The 23,842-nt window shown below is 28.8% G+C and overlaps 1 protein-coding gene across 5 annotated transcripts in view; it reads left to right on the forward strand.

Annotated features, from left to right (window-relative positions):
* The window catches only part of LOC142326132 (QRFP-like peptide receptor), an 807,760-nt gene that overhangs the window by 733,201 nt on the left and 50,717 nt on the right, over positions 1–23,842 (forward strand). For 3 of the 5 annotated variants that reach the window (XM_075368335.1, XM_075368334.1, XM_075368332.1), the window contains exons 7-8: positions 4,865–5,025; positions 16,299–16,463. In XM_075368335.1, the coding sequence (XP_075224450.1) occupies positions 4,865–5,025; positions 16,299–16,463 (326 nt within the window). The remainder of the gene's footprint in view (positions 1–4,864; positions 5,026–16,298; positions 16,464–23,842) is intronic. The other 2 variants (XM_075368336.1, XM_075368333.1) reach the window with 1 other exon arrangement.

Consider the following 23,842-nt stretch of genomic DNA (forward strand, 5'->3'; position numbering starts at 1 on the left):
TTTATACATAATCATTTTTTGAGGCGTAGTGAATATTAAATACAAATTTTTGGTAATTTGTGATCTTGATAAAAAAAAAACTTCAATTTCTGTAAGAACGGACACTTTTTTGATTTCTCTTCTTTACTGAGACAGTTCCCCAGTAAAGGTTTGAACTTATACTTCGGCCATAACACCCCATCCCTTTTTCCAATTTTTACAAAAATGAATATCTTCTTTCCTCCCGAAGGTATTATCTGTCTACGAAATTTGAAAAAATTCGGTCATCGGGGTCCAGAATTATAAAATCAAATACAGGCCAACACATACATACCTATAGAGGCTACGAGTAGGCACAAACATCCTGAAAAAAATAGTCATTTGTCCTTGGAAAAATTAGGATAAAAACCTTTTTTCCGCAAATTACTTCCAATCTATAAAACATTTTTTGAACTTTTTTTAACATTTTCTTAAGAAACAAAACTTAAAAAAGACCAACTTTTTTATACTTCCTTTCTGACTCATCTATTTATACTTTCCCATTATGGATTAGCTGCTGCTGTAGTAGCATACATCGTTATAGCCGGATCAGTAATAATCCAGCGACGTCACTTAAATCTAATGACGATCTCTACTTCCAATGCCTTGCACAGCTGAAGCAATGTTGTAAAAAAACAAGACAAACAACCTTAGGTTAAAAATAAATCAATGCATTTGATAATCAGTGAATCAAAAAACAGATTACTTCTAAATACCGCATGTGGTATTAAATATACGTGATATTAAATACAGTGATGCGGTTATACTTGATATTACAAACAATAACCAGAAAATGAAAAAAAATAACTTTTTTTAATTTTGGTATGGAGGCGTAACAGCGACTCTACGATGTGAAAAATGCAATGTAAATTTCTTCTATAAAATCTATATATATATAAAAATGTTAAGTTCGTTTGTGTACGGCTTCAAAAACTCAAAATGTTCTCCACCGATTGAGCTCAAATTTTAGCACAATATATAACCCGCATCAAAGATTGTTTTCATCTATTTTTAATAAATCTATCTATTTTTAATTTGTACATTTTTAATTTGGAAATGTAAACAAAGGAAACCCAATCAGATCAATCCAAGATGGCCGCTGTCAAACACAACGACCAATCACAAAGAGCCCGTATGGCCGTTGCCAATGTAAACAAAATCACAACTGATTAAGTAACAAATTTCTTTGAATTATATTTAACAGCTAAAACATCTGTATTTTATTAAAAAAAAAAAAAAACACCAAAACAAAAAGAAAAGCCACCAAGAAGGACAACCGCAGTTGGTGATGATATGAATGATTTATAGCGTATAAAAATTCCATGCCTGACCGGGATTCCAACTCGGAACCACCGGATTAAAGTCCGAGACGTTACCACTCGCGCCACGGAGGCCGGCAAACATATTCGTTAGGAGCCGAATAAAAACATGACTTACCAATATGGCGTTGTGTGTCAAACCAATTTTATACGGACTATAATTACTTTTAATACGCGAAACCCTTTGCAATGATTGAACATTAACTTAAACATCTTCAAAAATTATTCCTTTTGAACTAAGCCACATTTTGATATCATTGTTTTTCTATAACACGGCTGGAATTCTTTTCGTTTAATGATAACAAGCGTTGTCGAAGACAATAACCGAATTCTCTTCCAAAGGACCAAATACATCGCTAAACTATTTCTAAATTATTCAAATTCGTGTAATTTTTTTACGAATCGCGTTTTTATCAAAATCTCACCTTTTTCTCAATTGACCTGCGAGGTTTTGTTTTCTTTGGAGACCGTAATTCATTAGTAGATTCATACTCGAGAATCACGTTGTACACTGAAGCAGCACAACTTCTACTTACGTTTGCAGTTTATTAATATCTGAAATCATTTGTAAGCATTACTCTGCGTTTGTAAGCATTTAAATTAATGTGTTTTTTCGCACGTCTTAAGGACTTTTTTTCGCAACCCACAAATCTTTATATTTAAAAATGTTAAGTTCGTTTGTGTACGCTTCAAAAACTAAAAATGTTCTGCACCGATTGAGCTCAAATTTTAGCACGATATATAATCCGCATTAAAGATTGTTTTTATCTTTTTTTCGCATCAGTCAGATACCCGCGACCGCGAGAAAACAGTTTTTTTAACGGTCAGTTGTGTACCAGTGACCGCGCCATCTGCCGGAAGCGAGGGGACACTCGCCATACTAGCTAACGACAACCGCAGTCACATGTGAAACAATGCCTGTTCCCAATTACATTGTTTATTAACAAAAAAAACAAAAAAAACGTATCCACTTGCATCTGATTCAGATTATTATACAATCTGAATTAAATATTCACTTTAATCGAGGTACTTTTGTGTGAGCGTGTCGTGATTGACCTGCGCCTTTCACCAAGCTCTGAATTTATTAGAAAACAACCAACAGTGGGATATATGTATTAATGACGCGTGCAACACTGCACATCCAAACCAAATTCGCGCATTATTCGCAATTATATTGACTGCTTGCTTCCCTTCATCTCCCACAGAGTTATGGGAAAGATATCGATCACATATGGCTGAGGATATTTTGCATAGAGTAAGCCTAGAAAATACCAATATCACCATTTACAACGAAACATTGATAAATATTGAAGACAAGTGCTTAACTATTGCAAATAAAGTTCTTAGTCAATTGGGAATGCCAGCACCCACCCGAGCTGCGATTGCTTCATTTGATGTGGATTTACGCCGTGAACAGAGTTACAACATTGGTGATGTTCAGTCATATTTCCAATCAAACATTCCCAAATTAACGCGTGAACAGAAAGGCATTTATAATCGCATAATGCAAATGATATATGACGGTGTTGGGGGGACCTTCTTCTTGGATGCGCCAGGAGAAACTAGGAAAACATTCCTCATTAGATTGATTCTAGCAACGGTTCGATCAAAAAATGACAATTATCCTGTTGCGGAATATTAATCAGCCAAAACTCTACAACGGCACGCGTCTTGCAGTTAAGAAATTGATGAATAACGTAGTGAAAGCAACGATTTTAACGGGGCCTTTCAAAGGTGAAGATGTCCTCATTCCTCGAATACCCATAATCCCGACCGATACATCATTTTAATTTAAAAGATTGCAATTCCCAATTTATTGGAATTTGCAATCACAATCAATAAAGCTCAAGGTCAATCTTTAGAATTGTGTGGTTTAGATTTAGATGCGGAATGCTTCTCACATGGGCAACTGTATGTTGCGTGTTCCCGAGCCGGCAAACCAGATAGCCTTTAAATATACGCAGACAGTGGAAAAACAAAAAATATTGCAAAATTAAACTTCTATGAAACGTATGCTTTGTTTTGTTTCTCATTTCTCATCCATGCAACCACAATGTGCCACAGCGAAGCGTGGCGGGTAGAGCTAGTAAAATATAAAATTTAATGTTTATAAATAAATTATCGAAAAATATTCTATAGAGCTCTTTTTTTTGAGGGAGGAACTAGTCGTAAATTTTGTAGATTTGATGCATCTTTCAATATGCAAGACATTAATGTTTCCATTTAATGAAAGAGAATACTTTCGTTGCCATAAGTACATTCGGAAAGTAGTGGCATTAAATACATGTTAAAGTAATTCGTAAATATAATAATGTATATTAATCAGTAACTCACGTTTGTACTTACGCGATACTTCACTCGTACAAGCCTGAAATTTTCTATTAAAAATGTTATTATGACTTTTAAGAATGAAATTATTAATTTTTTTTATTAACAGTTGCTAAACAGAGAACCTTTAGCTTTTCAGTGTACTACATAATGCTATGAATAAAATTTTTTATTTTTCAACCGATAACTAATAAATTGGTTAATTTTTAAGATTAGTTGATTTTTAAAATTTGTTGGCAAGCCAACACGGAAATATTTACGGAAATATTTGACTGTGTTTACGGTTGTTTGTGAGTAATTAAAGTGCCTCCGCTGATCAAGAAACACGTCGACTGTGAAATACGTGGTGTGATTCCTTTTCTTGGTGCTAAAGTTGTGAAAGCGGCTGAAATTTATCGTCAGATCAGTGAATTGTATTGAGTAAGTATTATGAGTGATGGAATGGTACGAAAATGGGTTAGTGCTTTTAAGGATGGTCGCCAGAACGTTCATGATGAGGAACGGAATGGACGACCTTCTATCATTATTGAAGATTTGGTGCAGAAAGTTGACGAAAAAGTGAGAGAGAACAGACACTTTACGATTTCTTCGTTATCTGAAGAGTTTCCTCAATTTTTAAGAAGTGCTGTCTATGAAATTGTGACCGAACGCTTAAATTATCGACGATGATGATGTCAAAGCGACCGCTTTACAATGGTTATTAAATCAGGCGGCAGACTTCTATGACGACGGTGTTCAAAAGCTGGTTGCAAGATACTAGTGCCTTAATATTGGTGGCAATTTTGTAGAAAAACGTGTTTTCCTTTTTAATTTCAAAAGGTTCTTATTTTAAAAATATACCTCGTACTTCGGTTTATGTGTTGTTGTCCAATATTGTAATATATAAATTGGTATATTAAAACAGTGTGTCCAAAGAATGTAACTCAGTATGTTTCTCGCATAATTTTATATTTATCGAAGTTTTAGTTGAAAATTCAGTAGCTGCTTTAAAAAACAGAACTCCTGATAACACGGTATAGATAATAGAAAATAATACGATAAATGAAACGTAATATTTAAAATTACACTATAAAATAGCGATTACGATACAGAAAATTGCAAAAAATTGCAAAATTTGCACTAAGATTACCTCGTAGTAAAATTAATAAATGATTCCTATTTAACAAGATAAGGTAATTTTTTAACATTGATTGTTTCAGGTTATCAAGATGTTGGTCCTCATTGTTGTAGTATTTGTTATATGCTGGGCACCGCTTCTAATAGATAACCTACTAACAGCGTGGGAGTTCCTACCATATCAGCGTACTGGTGTATTAAAACATATGTACACATTTTTTAATCTAATGGCTTATTTTAACAGGTAATTAAAATAAAACAAAATAATTAATATATGTATAGAGCAGAGTTTCTCAACCTGGGAATCGCGATGATATGATAGGGCGGGGGGTTGCGAAGTTAGCCTACAATTTTACGTGTAAGCAATAATGAAATAATTTTATTATAAACATTTTCCTTCCATTTATAAGTAAGTATACGTGTTAAGAAAATAAATTAAAGAAATGGTTGCGTTTGTTTTTCATTTAAAAGTTTCTCCATATGTGAATCTATGTCAGAAACAAAAAAAAAGCAAATTGTTTTCAAGTGAAAAGACGATTCTTATATTTAGTTTTTAGCGCAACCATAGATGAAAAATCCTTTTCACAGTGGTAAGACGAGGCAAAAGGGATTAATATTTTCAATGCATTTGTGACTAAACTTCCATATTTACTTCGAAGAGCACGACAAAACTTATCTTCAGACGTAAATTATAGTTGTAACATTTTAACGGCAGACATTTCAATAAACCCACCGGATTGGTCTAGTGGTTAACGCGTCTTCCCAAATCAGCTGATTTGGAAGTCGAGATTTACAGCGTTCAAGTCCTAGTAAAGCCAGTTATTTTTACACGGATTTGAATACTAGATCGTGGATACCGGTGTTCTTTGGTGGTTGAGTTTCAATTAACCACACATCTCAGGAATGGTCGAACTTAGAATGTACAAGACTACACTTCATTTACACTCATACATATCATCCTCATTCATCCTCTGAAGAATTATCTAAACGGTAGTTACCGGAGGCTAAACAGGAAAAAGAAAAAAAAAGTAAAGAAAGACATTTCAATAAGTTGGTCGTAAATCTCAACCGGTAACTTAGCAGCTGCAATAACGTTTTCACTAAATCGATTCAGTACCCGTCTCTTCGAGAAATCATTTTTATCTTCCAGGAAACATTCCGCCAACTGAATATTTAGCTCACGTAAATACATCTTCAAGCTATCCAAACTGTGGTAAATAATAGTGTCTTCATAAAAGTTTTTCTCAATATAATTTGAGTAGAAAAATATGAAACGTTTTGCTTTGAAGGCGAATAATCCAGATATTAAACTTCTTAATAAAAGCGCGAAATTTATTAATCATTGATAACATTTTTTTATCACGTCCTTGTAAAATCACATTCAAGTTGTTTAAATGCGAAAATACATCAGCTATAAATAAGCCAACATCAATACATTCTCATTATTCTGTAAAAACATTGAGAATGGCGTTTGTTTATCCTGAAAAAGTATTATTAATTCATTTCGAAATTCCAATAACCGGGTTAAACAAAACTTTGTTTCCCCCGTGAAAATCACCTGTATGGAAAAAAAGAAATTTTCTTCTTTTCATTCATTTCATCGCATAGTTTAGCAAACACCTGCAGCTAGTTTTAACTAGGTTTCATTTGGTTGTGGCGAGTTGCCACAAAATATTCATTATAATTTTTTTTTTTTACTTTTTGGAGGAGAATGTAACCGAAAACATTGAGAATCGTTGGGATAGAGTAATAAAATTTATTAAGTTTTTATGGTTAGTACATCAACTTTCATGACGTAATTCCCCTTTTACTCATAAAGGGTTCTTTTTATCAGGTTTCTATCTAGCTGCGAAAAACTTAAAAAAAACAAAAGCATACTAAAATTTACCAATTAAACAGATAGTTAAAAACAAAATTAAAATAGTGAACAGGTTTTTTTTCCTTTACTGAACAGGTTTTTAGTTTATTAGCACATAATAATAATAATAATAATAATAATAATAATAATAATAATAATAAAAGATTATTTTACTGATTATGTAAGAGAATTATTCTGATAATAAGTATTAATAATTGAAAAACGCTCAGCAGACTTAGCACGCTGGACACATACAGCTTCTAAAGCTATGCGTAGTATGAAGAGCATTCTGTATTTCAATTGTTTTTTTCTTGTATATATTGTTTTTTTCAATAAATCCACCACAATTAAATATCTAACAGAATGTTCATTTATTAAGTGAATCTCCTTTTTTTTCTTCTTTTTTCTGGAGATACATGTAATGAAGTTTGATGATGGAGCTGCAGTGACATATCCTTCACGTCCTTCTCGTAACAGCTCTAAAAAAATGTTTCTGGTATTCAGCAGATTAATTAAATTTGCATGACCGGATTTAATGCTTGATGTAAAATTCCCCTTCCATAGAACGTTTTTTTTTTTTTTAATTCAATGAAAACCAAAAAAAAAAAAGAATTATACAAATATAAAAAGAAGAATTATATAGAAATAAGAATTATACAAACATAATTATAAAAATAAGATTTCGAACATAAGAATTATTTTAAAGTTGCTGTAATTTGGATAATGAAAAATGTAATATTATTAAAAAAAAGACGTTACATTTATAGCAAATATAATGACGTGTAATGTTCAAAAAGTAATAATATAAGATTAAAATAATAAATTTCTTGCGCATAAAATATCGTATATATAAAACAAGTTGTAATGTAAAAATAATGATAGTAAATAATAGTCGTATTTTATAAATCAAAATTATATTTTATGACCCAGAAACTTAAAATTAACCAAACGTGAAAATATTATCTGAATGGAATGTTAAAATGAATCGATAAATGGAAAGAGCGCTAGAGTAAACACAGAAATAGATGCACAACACACTGGCGTATCTAACAGCAATCCAATTTCTTTTAGAGAGAGAAAAATACCTTATCATATTTTTTCATAGACAATACTTTTTTTTCATTTCATACGTAACATCCAATTGTTTAAATTTGAATTTTTATTACTTCTGGATTACAAAAATAGATGTTCTAAAAAAAGATAATATCCTCCAATATTTTAAGATAAATTACGATTAAAGAAAACTGCCAGGATTTATTGTTTACGTATTAAAATATTCTTACATTGTAGTAACTTCTACTTCATAAAACAATGGACGCAGAATAATGTTAAATATTAAATCTGTAGGCAGAAGAAGACAATATAAGAAAAATGTCTTAAGCGCAATACGGATTAATTCGATGATTTACAAAACCTCAACTTTTACAAAACCTCAAACAACGCATCTCTAGTGATTCTACAAAGATAAGATTTTAATAGACATAAAATTCATAACAGTAATTAAAAATGTGATTATCTTTAAATTAGAATCGTATTTATCACAAAAATTAAAAAACATTTTAAAGTTTTCTTATTATTATTATGCTTTTACGGCCAACATGGGACCACTTAAGTCAATTTTAGTTGGATCTTTTCTGAGAAAAGCGTGTTATTTTACTCTTTCGAGTTGCCCAGTATTTCTTCATCCGTTCAGATCTTGCTTTCTTTTCTTCATCCGTAAACACCCTCTTCGTTGTATTTTGTCGTTTGTCTGTCTTTTGTTTAAATCTAATGATTTTATCTTTTAGCTTTGTAATTTTTCCAGTTTTATTCTGTAGGTCAGTCAGGGAAATTCCCAATTCTTTCATATCTTCTCTAATTTCTTTGATCCATCCTACTTCTAGCTTTTGGAACCAGAGCTTTTCAATGATATTTCTTGACAGTCTTGTTTGCGGTGTCCTTATGAGATGACCGAAGAAAGAGATTCTTTTTTTCCGCATAGTATCAGTAACAGGCTCTATTTCTCGATACACCACCTCATTTGGCACAATCCACCATTGGCCTTCTTTTTGGTGTTTTTTATTGATACACGTTCTGACAATTCTCCTCTCTATTTTCAGAATTTTTTCAATTCGGTTTTTCTGAGTGATTTTGAAAAGAGTCTCGCTTCCGTAGGTGACTTCTGGCTGTACTACAGTTTTATAATGTTTAAGTTTTGTTTTAGCAGAAAGGCATTTTTTGTTATATGTTGACCAAGTTAATTTTTGGGATTTAATCATTTTATTTGTCCTGTTTTGCCATGTCACTTTTTCATTTAAATTATAAGTTATTATTTCGCCTAGATATTTAAATTGTTTTACTATTTTAATTTTCTGATTGTTTACCGTAATGTGCTCTATTACCAGAGGATCTATGGCCATTAGTTCAGTTTTTTCGAAAGAGATATGAAGCCCTATCTTTTGTGCTAGGTTTTGAAGGCTCATGATTTGTGTTTTGGCTTCTTGAATATTATTTGCTAAAAGAGCGAGGTCATCTGCAAATCCTAGGCAATTTAGTGTGATGGAGTTTTTCTTAGTACCCATTTTTATATTTTTGGGATTTATTTCATACCATTTTCTCATGACAAATTCAAGGGCGCAGTTAAAAAGGAGTGGTGAGAGGCCGTCTCCTTGCCTCAATCCAGTTTTTATGTAGAAGGGTTGAGAGAGTTCACCTCTGAATTTCACTCTGGACTGGGTATTGGTTAAATTAATTTTATCATGTTTACGAGTTTAGGGTGAAGGCCCAGGTTTCTTAGAATATTCAGCATGGATGGTCGGTGTATACAATCATAGGCCCTTTTAAAGTCGACGAAGGTGATTATTAGTTGTTTTTTCCGTCTTTTATATAAGTCCATCATAAGTTTTAGGGATATTATTTGCTCCGGGCAACCTCTCCATGGCCTAAATCCCCCTTGGTATTCCCCAAGTTCCAGTTCAAGTTGGTCTTTGCCCAAGTTCCAGTTCAAGTTGGTCTTTGCTTATACATAAGTTTTCTTATACATAAATTTTTTTGTGAAATAAGATTCATATTTGTTGATTATTATAATATAAAAAATAAGTATTAGTATAGTATAAGTAGATTACAAAAATTGAGATTTAAAAATGGAATAGATTAATAATTAGTTACGTTCTCAACAAAATGAATTAAGAATGTGTATTTACAGATATGTAGAGAGTGATATAAGTATGGAAACCGGCATCATATTTCAAAAGAGAGGGATTCTAAAAGGTAGAACAAGCGCAGATATACATATGCATAACAAGAGATAAATATTAAAAATTAAAAAAAAACAAGACTGCCAAAAAGAAAAAACAATATTAACAAGCACTACTCTTTAATACAGGATAATTATTAATATAGGATAAAAAAAAAGAGCGTGCGGGTGACATTTTGTACACAGTATATTTTCTTCAATTTTTTTTTTTTTTCATTTATTTATATATATATATATATATATATAGAAATTTATGTAACCTATGAGACTCCCGGTAACATACAGATTCCAACGCAGGTCTTACAACTTAATCGGTTGAGTCGTTGAGGTGCGCTACTGTAAAAAAATATAATACATACACACACTCTAAATACATTACACTCCTTTTCGAGCCGTCGTGTAATTAATACTTTACTGCTGCGTTTGCAATTTCTGTCCGCCATCTTGGATCCTCATTGAATCAAACTTTTTTTTTATTTTAAATAGGAAGGTACATGATTATGGATGATTCATGATTTTAATCCAAAATTTTACGATAAAAACGATGGCGAAAGCCTTTTTTCCGATTAATGGGCAAATTCTTTTTCACTTAATTAAATTAAATGTTATTATAATCAAAGTATATCAGTAAAAATCAAAGTAATCATCTAGTCATTTAATTTTTCGTTGTGTTGTAAAATAGTTATTATTAGTGTTATCACAGTGTTTGAATCATTAATTCCACATTAAAATTTCTTTTCTTTTTTTATTTAATCTCCGGGACCACCATTAGGTACTACTTAGGAGGAATGAGATGAATGACAATTTATACCACGCCTGACCGAGATTCGAATACGAAACCTCCAGATGAAAGGCTGAGACGCTACCACTCGCGCCATTGAGGCCGGCAACAATAAAATATTAAGTTTGTTATCGGATACGGGGCGTTTTATTTCGTTTCATTAGTACCTAAATTTTTCCGTTTTTGCAAGTTTGATTGCTTATAACTCGAACATGAAGGTATTTATCGAGAAACGGTTTTGGCCATAAATTTTAAATTTAAAAAAAAATTTAATTTTAAATTTCAAATTAAAATCATATATCACATTTTCACCTTTTAACTTAAAAATACGTTAGATTCGATTAGATGAATCTAAGATGGCGGACAAAAGGACAAAAATTCAAACATATCATAAATTAATAATTTTGTAACTATGTAGATCCGCAATGTTTCTATTTCCTAGTATTCTTCAGGTTGAAATATGAAGCTATTTCCATACTGAAATATGGAAACCAACCCTGTGTATATGTACAGGTTATTTTCCATATACGTATATATTTAATGAATAGACATTTACGAGAAATATTGTTTAGTATCAGAAAAGTTATACTTTTATCAGAAATATGAATTATTACAAACTGCAACATAAAATATTTTTATCACATTTATAGGTTTTCAATATATATACATTATTTATAACTTCATACGAAAATTACTTTTCCAGTTTATAAAATAACCAGGAATCACAGAGGTTATACTTATTCCCTCTGTCTTAACACAAAATATAGTTAACAGGTTACTATTTAACCTTTCAAAAAATAAATAATAAAAAAAAAAAGCTAACAAATGTAAATCAATAATTTCTAGCATTTATGAAGCATACATTTTACTATCCTAAACAACATTTAAAAAAAATCTTTTAATAACGTTTCTTGTTTTTCAAATATAATAAAATATGATATGAAATATCAGAAAAATATTAAACCGGTAAAAGTTGAAAATTTTGTGAAAAATTTAATTCTGTGCTTAAATAATACAGGTCCAAAAAAAATCATAAATATCAAATACTTAGTGACAGGGATATTTTACCTGTATCCCAGTGTTAAGGGTTGTAAGCTCTTACTAGTCCCAGTCCGATAATAGCTATTTATAAAAAATTAATGAAAAATTTTCAGTCTGACAAATTGAAATAATTGAAAAGAGTTTCACAACTCTGTTATTGGTAATGGGAGTTTTAAAATTATTTTTACCCCTATAAAAATATTTGAAAACTGTTATACTCTAATAAATTTCCTATTTTAAAATATTAAAAAAAAAAATTGAAAAATCTAAATTAAATTGAAAAGGATTTTCATTGTTATAAATTTACCGATTCACATATTAAAAGTACAGAAGTGTAAAATAATTAATATAAATTTCACACTAGTTTAACGTTTATTAAATTAAATCCTTTTCTAAAATATTCTGTTGTAGGATACCTATAAAATTTTATTAAACTGACGCGCAAACTTATTTTTTTATTAATTTAATAAAAAATAATTTTTAAATTAAACAAAAATTCATTCTAACTTTTGTGACAAAGGTACTATTATCAAATCTAAAAATGTCATTCCACAAAAATGTAATAAACAGATTTCGAATGAATAGTTGCTATACAATGGATGATTAATAACAAAAAATTATAATACACTGAAACTTTTATGGCTAGACATATTTCTGTGAAAAACTTTAAATAGTATTTTTGCAGTTGTTTTATTTTGGATATGCTAAAACCCAGACCGACAAACAAAATTTTCATTAAGTTTAGCTCTTTCGTGTCACAGCATCCGATTCACCACTTAGAAAAAAAATTAAATCAATTCTCTGAATAAAAATGATGCTACATAAAATTTAATGAATATTATTGGAACCGTTCCTGAGATATGAAAGACATTTTAAATGCAAACTCCCATACATGTATAATAAATCTTTTAACCAGGATACTATTTTCCTGTTTAGAGGTGCTCAAAAAGTAGAGAAATACAAAAATCTGGTTATTTTTTTTCAATAATAACTGTTTTCTTTCGTTAATATACTCGTATATTACAGTTGAAAAGTTCATCTAACAATATTTTGCTGAAATACTATAATAAAAAAATTATAATTATGTAAATATTCAGGAGATCCCTGCATAAATGCAAACTACAACCCGCGTAACTACTATAACTTAGAACAGTAAATTATAATCCAACTATATTATACTCAGAGCCATGAAATTTAGTTTTCTAAAGAGGAATTTTTTTTTTTATAAATTGAGGGGTTACTATTAATCAACTGATATTATTCTTTTTTAAAAGGGCTTTTTTCTTTCTTTTTGAGATGACGGGCATCGACTGCTTTGATCATTAATGAGAATGGAAATTTATTTTGACCGGAACTTGAACCCAGGACCTCCAGATGAAAGACTGAGACACTTATTCTCAGCGTTAGTCAATTGATATAATCCTTGGCCATGATTTTTTTTTTAATTCGTAGTTCCTCAATATGATGGTTACTTACGATTTTGGTATGGCCCGCCTCGTACATTATATTATATGGTTTCAGCCTAAGAAAATGAAATTTGATAATATTAGAACCAGATGGAAAATCTAAAGGTGGATTAAAGAGGTTGATTTTATTGAAGAAAGTTTATTGACTGGAACACTCTTATCAAAAGATTATATAGTAAGTAGTGAATGAAGCCTTGCCAAAATGCACAATGCAACCCGCATAATTTCCATACCTCAAAACAGTTAATATTTTATAACTCGGATATTTTTATTTAATTTCAATGTCGCAAACAAATACCAGTTAAATCATTTAATTCCATTCTTGTAATACTATTTTTCTGAAAATCACTTAAAAATCATCAGACTATTACGGATTAACAAAGATTTATTTTAGTCTACTCCACTTGAACGTCTTCCCGAGTTTTTTACCTTACAATTAGGTCTTAAATTTATTAAATTTAAATTAGTTTAGTTATTTTATATAAAACGTGCAGTTTAAAAAAAAAATCAACAAAATGTAAACTCAACATGTTTATTATATAACAAAATCAAAGCAGCAAAAATCAAGCAGTTAAACACATTTTACGACTGGTTATAGAAAAATAGTATGCTAAAAAATAACAAATCTATATATATATATTTAATTTGGATAGAAATTGCGAAAATAGAAATAATAAAGATAAAAATTATTCATAAAAGAAATTATGGATAAACTTTCCATTCAAAGTAAAAACATTATTAATTTTACGAAATCAATTTTCTTTGCCATTCTCTCAATATCTTTCTCTCCCACATTTTTTCTCTAAATAATCGTAACAAGCAACCTTTCTTTGTACAATTATTTTTATTATAGGGTTTTATCATTTCACTTAATCATACATGCTTTTTCACACATCATTTGTGTATTATAATTTGTGCATTTGTATATTTCACGTTTTACATATGTATATTGCTTGAGTAATTTATGAATAATTTTACAAATATTTCTGATAATCCTGTTATATCCCCATTTATGAATTTATACATGAAATCAAATTTCTCTATTACATGATTATTTAAAAATATTTTTTTTTTTAATTTACTTTTATTCTTCTAATATTCTGCAAAAAATACAAAATAATTTTTAATACCATTATGATTGTACAATTAAACAAATATTTTTAGAGATTTTTAACGTACCAAACGAGAATAAAATTAAATCTTTCAAACTAGAAAAATCACTAAGTGGGAAACAATATTACTTATATTTCTACCGTGTGCGATAGAAATATGATAAATGAAGACAACAAAGAAGACTGATGTAAAAAATTATTATTTTTTTAAATCAATATATTTATGTCAGTTTCTTCGATTAAATTAAATTAAAAAAAAAATGGAAACAGATCAACAGTTTTTTCTGAAAATAAATCTAACACAACATTATTAAAAAATTGAATTCAGTGCTTTACGAAAAATCATTCCTTTCTGCATTTTTAAAACTCTTTTTAAGACTTTTTTAGTGCATTATTTAACAAAGTTTTAATCTCAAAATTTTTAATCTAAATCTAACTTTATGTATGTATGTATGCTTTTTATCCTTGTTTCTTTTTATACGGTAAATCTTTTGTCAATATGCTTTCTTTTTAACCTTGTAATTTGTTTGAAAACGTTTCTCTTATTTATGTTATTAAAAATTGACGAAGGTCTTCAAAACACGTAGTTCTAACCTTACAATTTTTTGATATATTTTTTCCCTATAAAACGTTTTCTCAAATCGTCCTCTATCCCTCCTTCCGAAAAAAACGTAATTATAGTTTGTTTGGAAATTTTTTTCATCAGTATAATTTGTTATTACATCAAATATGGAAGTAATGATGAAATTTCTTCTAACATCCTCATTAGATGTTCTATCCCTTCTTGTTGTTTCATATGCAACAAGAATATCATATTATATATATATCAACATATGAAGGCTTTGTAAAGCTGTTCTGTTGCATAAAAAAACAAAATAAATAAATATATTTATTTTTTTTTTTACTTTTAAGACCATAAGGGATCACTTTAGTTCATTTTTTTGGCAAGTTCTTTCTTTTCTTGCTGATTTGTTGTTTTTCAGCTTTTCTTTTTTGCCAGTAATTTCTAAGGGTTTCAGATCTTCTTGCCCTTTCTTGATCAGAGTACACCCGGCTTATTGTTTTCTTGGGTTTTGATAGGAATCTTGTTTCTTTATTTTTTTAATTTCTCATAGTTTCCGGTTTTCGTTTTTAGGTTTTCACGGGTTATGTCTAATTCCTCCATGTCTTTCTGTACTTCGGATAACCAGTTCGGTCGGCTTTTCTTGTTCCAGAAAAGTTCGATTATCCGTCTGATAAGTCTGGTCTCTTTCATTCTGAAAATATGTCCTAGAAAGGAAATTCGCTTCTTTCTAAATTTATTAGTTATCGGGATGATCGTTTTGTAAATCGCTTCGTTTGGAATAATTCTCCAAATCCCGTATTTTTAATGTCTTTCCCGATGCATCGTCGTAGAATCTGTCTTTCAATCTTTTCCAGTTTGTCGTTAAACCTTGTCTGGTACGGTCCTAATATGGTTTCCCATCCGTAAAGTATTTCTGGTTGGCTAACTGAATTATAATGTCTTATTTTTGTGTTTACGGACATGCATTTTTTGTTATAGATGTTTTGTGTTTTTATTGTGGCTTTGATGAGTTTATTTATTCTTTCATTCCAGTTTGGATTTTCTTGGAGGTTGTGTGTGATGTTTTCCCCAAATATTTAAAGTTTTCTACTAGTTCTAAGAAATGGTAAAAAAATGGCACAAAGAGGAATTTGTGCCATAAATTATATATTTATTTATTATATAATTATTTTTATTATTTGAAAATAATTCTGGCAGAACTTCAATTATATTTAAACAAGTACCTTTTCTAGAAAACACTTTCTTGGCTTGTTATTTTTTGAAAAAAAAATCGAAAAAAACTTAATCATCTTTAAAAAAAGTTTATACAGTTCACAGAAAAAACTTGTTCACCCTCTTCCAAAAAAAAAAAAGTATATAAAAATAATTCTATAATTATAAAATAAAATTAATTAATTTCATACTTTTCCCATATAATAATAAAATTTTGATTTTTAATATCTTTCTTTCTTTTTTACAGCTGTGTTAATCCAATAGTATATGGATTCATGTCGAAGAACTTTCGAGAAAGCTTTCATAAAGCATTATGCAGATGGTGTAGAGGTCCACCAAGAAGAACGTTATCTATGTCTCAAACAAGAACCACTTCCCTCAGGTATGGGGAACAACACATCGTCCTTTCAAGGTCAAATATAACTTAAGTACTACACCTACTGAGTATTACCATGCTCTATGTATGTATGTTGTATGTGTCCCGAGTGTATATGGGCGAGCACAAAATTAGTTATTTATTTATACTACAACATTTACAAAATATTTTTAATTGTTAATGATTATTAGTCTGCATGATATACAGAATAAATATAAAAACATACGCATATAATATAGACGAATTCTCAAAATTGCAATACAAATAAATAACAAATTACATCCAATGTAAAACAAATATATACAAAGCAAAAGGACAAGAAAAAAACAATAAATGACAAGTTAAAAAATCAAGAGCTGTTTTTTTTTCAGATACAAAGTTTTACTTAAAACAGTATTTCTGAATCAAATAACGACGTAAATATTCAATAAAAGAGATATTACACTTTTGAAATATTTTTTTATCACGTGAGTACTATCAAATAATTTATTAAAAAACTTCTCAATTATTACTTTTTATTGATTTCTTTTTTTCAAATACATCATTCTGTGAATATTATGCATGAAATTATGTTTATTGTTGTATGATTGTTCACCGGTATTAATATATAAAACTTATCACTGTTGTCTTTTTTATTATAAAATTGTTATACTACAGTCAGAAAAAAATTATACTTGTTTATGACGTGACATGATGGTTGATGTATTTCTACATATATTACATTATATATATATTTCTTGAAATGAGAAATGAAATTATATTACACACATCCATAATAAATCATCAAAAGAACAGGTCCATCAATAATTCAGGAAAAGTTAAGATTATAAAATGAACCTTAATATTATTGTGGTGAAAACACGATCTTTCCAAATCGTAGGACAATATTTTTGTAAACCCAGAAAAAGATCAAATGTGAAATGTTAATATTCTGTAAAAGAAAATATCTATACTTTGAACACTTGATAATTTATTTAAATAAAAAACATTTTTTCTGCATATAGTAAAATTGCATTTTTCTGAAAAAAAATTATTTCTAAAGTAAACATAATTTTTATTTTATTAATATTTCTGAAAGCTGTTATACGACTGATATAAGAAACAATACATCCTCTACAAATGATTAGTTTGTAATTAGCTTTAACCGCTCTTGAGTCGTTAGCATAAATAACAAAACCTATGGGACCAATTAATGAGTTTGTGGTACACCAAAATTTACTCAATAAATTATCAATACCGCACGAATAATCTCCAATTATTCTGTGAAAACGACTTGAAACAGTGTAATTTGAACATAATCATAAAATCTTATAATTCAAATTTTTTATCCGAGGCATTGAGACAATTAAAGGCTTTTCGTTGAGTTAAAAAATATATATATATTCTTATATATTCTACATATTATATAGGTAATATATGTATAGTTTAAAATATAAATTGAATTTATATAAAGTATATATTTATCTCCCTCTCTCACAATATATATATATATATATATATATATATATATATATATATATATATATATATATATATATATAAGAGAGAAAGAGAGAGAGAGAGATACACACACACACATCAAATATGATTTATGACCAAAAAGCTTTTGGAACAACATTTGTTAAATTATCGGTTAGATGACAATATTTTAAAATTGATTTGATAATAGAAAGAAGCGAAAAGGCCGCTCTTCCAAAGATCCCGGGTTCAGATCTTCCGGTCAGGCATAGCACTTTTCATATTCTAAAAAATTCCATTCAGCTAAATGATCAAAGCAGTCGACATCCGTAATCTCAGAAAAAAATTAAATTCATAAAAGAAATTCATAAAAATCTCTGGACAGCAGCAAAATTACATTTTAAAGTTTAGTACACAAGAGGACGTAAAGAATGGTTTAAAAGAAATATGAATAAGAAAAACCGAGAAAAAAAAATTAACTTGTAGCAAATATACATATATATTTACACAAAATTAAAAAAAGTACATGTTAGAAATTAAAAAAAAATCTTATTTATTCATTTAGTATTTTTTGTTAACATAATTTATTAATTATCGTGATTAAGGAGTAGAAATTTACATACTTGACTAAAAATACTTATTTCTTTCTCAACATGCACACATTTTGTTTTGAAAATCTTCATACATACAGTATGTAGTTATTCTAAATTCAATTCGATTTATTCTACATACAATATCTTATAAATATATTCAATTAAGTTACACTTCAGTTATTTCAAAATTATCGATTAAAATTATCGAAAATAAACGAAAAACCATTTCGTTTACAATTTCAATTTACATTGACTTACCCAATCAATGTAAATTATGGAATTTCAACTACTTTAAATTACATCGCTATGTAAGAATGTATGATTATGGGAATTAGAATAATTTCAATAATTTAAAAATAGAATTTAATCGTTGAACAAAATTATTTTCTTATTTTACAAACAGTAGCAATTCGATATATTTTTCCGAAATTTTTAATAATGTGCAGGAATCATACAAATCTTAATCTTTTTTTACTTTTTTACAATCATCATCCCAAATTAAATAACAGTAACAGACGTAACCAAAACAAAAGTAAAAAATTATTTTTTATATCTACGAGTAACAACTTTTTATTACGGTGTACATTAATTTTCAATATAACATTTATAAATGTTCTCATTACATTAACAATCAATCTGAAAATTATTATTATTTTTATTACATTTTATTTATTTTAATTAAATATTGGTTTTTATAACGTTTTATATGTTCCAAAAAAGTTAGTATATTAAAAATTAAAAACACCCTGTTTTTAATATACATTAATGAATATTTTATAAATATCTCTATCACCCGGTTACTATTTGTTATACAACAAAAACTGATATACGACTAAAAAGTGAAAAGTTTTTTTTTTATTCGGTTGTTAATGACAGAAAACGTTTCATCATTTTGATACAAAAACCAAAAAAAAAAAAAAAAAAACGACCAGAACTGGGAGTAATCATTAAAAAGTAAACAACAATTTTTTTCTCTTTTTGAAAGCGTTTCTCATTACAAACCGGGACTATACGTATCAAATGATTTAACGAATCATGTTTATTTTAAAACATTGATAGTAGGGTTATTAATTTTTTGATGAAATCTACGGGATTAAAAATCAATTTTAACAAACTTCTTGGTATTCTAGTCTAATAATCGCTAAATTTTAATTAAATTGTATAGAAAAATTTAGTATAAAAACTTGTAGAACGTATTCAAGATAAATGGAAAGAATTATTTTCGGATGTAAAAAATAACTTCTTACTTTCCTGGCATCATAGCTCTAGAGCTATATTACAAGAAGTAAAGTCTATTAATCAGTCAAAAAATGGGATACGAATGTTTTTACTTTTTTTGACGTTTCATGACCCTCCCTTTTTCTGTTTTGTCTCCACAACAACCGTAAGATATTACTTCAGAGGATGATATTATGAATGCTGCATTTCATGACCCAGGAACCCCAAAAAAGGGATAATGTTCGTACGTACATATATACGTGCTTTGGAGTGTTTGAAGCTTAATAACTTTTGACTGAATTAATCATTCTGATGGAATCTTGTACAGAGTTGTGTATATGAGGAAACTTGTTAATAAAATATTTGGGATCAATATCTGCAGGAAATGGGATAGATATAAATTTGGGGTCAATTTTAGAAAAAAATTTCAAACATGACCACTCTTTATAATAAGTTGAGTGTACGGTTCTCGCCATTTTTTTTTAATTTTGCCCCAAAAATCGAAAAAAACTATCTTTTTATTTTACATATTTTTTAATCAATCTTTCCAGATGTATTCTTAGGCATACTAGTAATAGTCAAGTGATCCAAAAACATACTTTGGGGGAAATATTGGGGTGCGGGAGTCGAGCAAGACTTAATAAATCGATTTTTTTTAATTTTTCAAAATTTTTTTGGTTTATTTAAATTTCTAATAATATTAAAAGTCTATTTTAATAAAATTTTAGTAATAATATTACATTAAAATTTCATCATAATTCTCACCCACAAAAAAAAAATTAAATCTTGGTAAATTTTTGTTAGTTTTATATTTTTAGTGGATTTTTTTTTTGTTTCTTTCATTTAACTTGGTATATATAGAAAAACCAAAATAATTTCTTGGAAGGTGATTTGGTGGTGGGAGAAGCAGAAAAGGTTTTGGTGGGAGAAGCACAAAAATATTTTAAATATCGATTTTTGAATTTTTAAACTTTTATTGGTTTATTTAAACATATAATAAGAATGTTACAATAAAACTTCATCTAAAATAATCCCCACCACAAAAAAAAATCTTTTCATATATAATTACTTTTCCACGATATTAGAATAAATAACCAATGTCAGGAAAGTATTACAACTTTGTTGTCAGCATGCTTTGACTGTCATTTAAAATATAATGAATAATTTTAATACATCTGAAATTTGAGTATTTAATTGAACAGGATTTTCCTTTTTCTTCATTATTCACCAATATAATAACTCTTTCTAGTAAATTTTAAAATAACTAAATGAATTAAAAGTTTATAAATCTCCCTTAAAAAAAATCCCGGTTTTTTGGCCTACTTCCATTTTTTTTTTTGCTTGACGATATCACCACATAAGCTTCAAGCTTGTGCGTAGAATATGGAAATGTAGTGTATGAAAAATGCCGTGCCTGACCGGGATTCGAACCCAGAACCTCCGGATGAAAGGCCGAGACGCTACCACTCGCGCACCGGAGACCGGCGCGATTGATATACATGTATTACTTTTAACTTTTTATTTGACTGTACCATAAGAAAGATGTAATTATGTGTATAGGTTTCTTATTATTTTTTGTTTCTTCTACAACTCGAAAGATTTATCCAAGAAGCTAGTCACTAACTTTTGATAACCATCACCAAATTTTTTTGAAATTATTCATTCGTATTAATCCGAAGACTTAAAGCAGGATTTAAAAAAATAATTACATATTACAGGGTTCGTTAACAGCATTATGTTCACAAAATTATCATAAAAATTTTAAATACATTATAATAATCATGAAACTATTAAAAATGTATTAGATATTTTCGGATTTACGTACGAGTTTTGTAATTATTTAAATAAAATAAAATAATAACACCCTAGCAATATCTCCAAAAGAGATCGACTATTTCAAACAGACTCAACGGAATCGTTATTCCCAGTAAGTTTAATAGAGTGAAAAAATAATTCATATAAAATCTTAACTCTAAAATAAACACCTCAATTAAAACGGAAATTCATATTTTTATGTATATCTGAACGAAAAACACACAAACTGGTGAGCACCAAACAAAAACGAAATACTGCATCATTATGTAAGGCCCTTCTGAGACAAATAACGCATTTTTTTACCAGTTTCACAAAATTTACAGGACTTTCACTGTTAAAAGATAAATATTTAAAAATAACATTGTGAATAAATTATAAAATAATTAAGGGATGATAGAGAATAAAAAATGTTCTGTATTGAGTAAGCAAAAATCATGGTCTTATTTAAGTCATTTTTTACACTTCAAAAATGATATTGAGTAAAACACTCATAAAACTATTGATCAAGGATAGTTTAATGTACTCGCATAATTAAAACTTTTTTCCTACCCCTTTTTGTTTGTGAGATGTGTAATGCTTAAAAAATAACTGGAAACTAAAATTTCATTGTTTCTTTCCTTGCTACTCTTAATTAAATAAGCAGTAACATAACCCACAATACAAAAATTTTATTTAATTTTCTTCATAAAAAAATAGTTTTAGATTCATTATAACACTTTTTCATTTATATCATATGATCTACTATTTTATTTTTATCTTTATTTTTTTGCCAATCTCCATAGTGGAGCGGTAGCGACTCGCTCTTTCATTTGAAAGTCCCGGGTTCAAATACCGGACAGACATGCCGTTTTTCATGGGCTACCAAATTTCCATTTTATATTCCCATGCACAGGTTTCAAGCTTATACAATGAATTAATCATACAGTTAAAAAAATAAGTCAAACATACTTTAGTAGAGCATACTGAGGTATCTACCTCCCCAGGAGAATTTCCTTCATTACGATTTCCTCTCACTTTGAAAACTAATGATGCGTTAATACTATTAAAACAGAGAAAAATATTTTAAACATATTACAGAAAATTTCATTTGATTAAAGAACGAAAAGAAATTATAACAAAAAGAAATAAATATTCTGAATAATTAAACAAATAATAATTTTTGAAGAAAATGAAGAAAACAATTAAAACACTGACCAATTAATTCCACGTTAGTGAAACAATGAAAAAAAAAAAAAATGAATGTAAAAAGAACAATATTTCAACATTTTTATTAAATATTCAAGAAAACGAGAAAAAGTGAACAAATATGTAGTTGTTGAAACACTGAATTTACTATTATATATATATATATATATATATAAGAAGATACCAGTACATAAAGGGATTTTGAATATGGGTGATTTTATTTCAAACAAGTCAAGAATGTTATTCAGAGGATCATCTTCGTGAAAATAAATCTTACAAATCACCTATACTCCCAACAAATTTTTACCGTGCATATAAATAACACCAGCATCTAAAATCCCATATTTTTTTCTTTCCACTAGGAACAAATACCAATAAGGATTGAACGAATACCAACACGTAACTTACAATGTAGAAAATATTATATATTTCAATATGAGTACAAATTGAGAATTTTATGCATGTCATTTAAATCCCTATAAAATAATAGAAAAAACATCAATACATCATCTCTTTGTACCTAATTTAGTCTAACCCTTAAATCTGCGGCAGAAATAAAGAAAGCATTTTCATAATTAAAATATATTAACAAAGATAACACTGGATGACAGAACTGATAAGAATATTTTAACTACGTTTTTAGAATTATGTATCTACATTTTCTTTACCCCAGCAGTTATCGGTAAGCCAATACCAAGTTAATCCAATTATTTCTTTACGTTTTCTAACAGTTATACAGAGCGTTCGGAAAGTACGCTTTAGAATTTTATGGTGCATTCTGTTCTTTCGGCGTTAGGTTGTTTGTCCTGTGGGTTCGTTGCACGTTTCTCAGTAATAAGCCAAGACATCAATGATTGAATTATGATTAAACGTGCTTCGTTTCGTTTTGTGTCGCTTTTTTATCGGAGTAGATAATTGGGAGAAACCTAACGATTCTTTCGGTAAAGGAAGGCATTTTTTTCGTTAAACACGTCTTTCATGAAGGTGACAAGCATACTAATTTAATGAAGCAAAGGTTTTCTGAAAACTTTCCAAATACTCCTGTTCCTCACCACAATGCAGTTCGAACTCTTATTGAAAAATTTCGGACCACAATCACTGTTGAAGACGCTGATCGAAGTGGAAGACCACCCAAACTAAACGAAC

Source organism: Lycorma delicatula, chromosome 6 (assembly GCF_047948215.1).
Source record: "Lycorma delicatula isolate Av1 chromosome 6, ASM4794821v1, whole genome shotgun sequence".
NCBI lineage: Eukaryota > Metazoa > Arthropoda > Insecta > Hemiptera > Fulgoridae > Lycorma > Lycorma delicatula.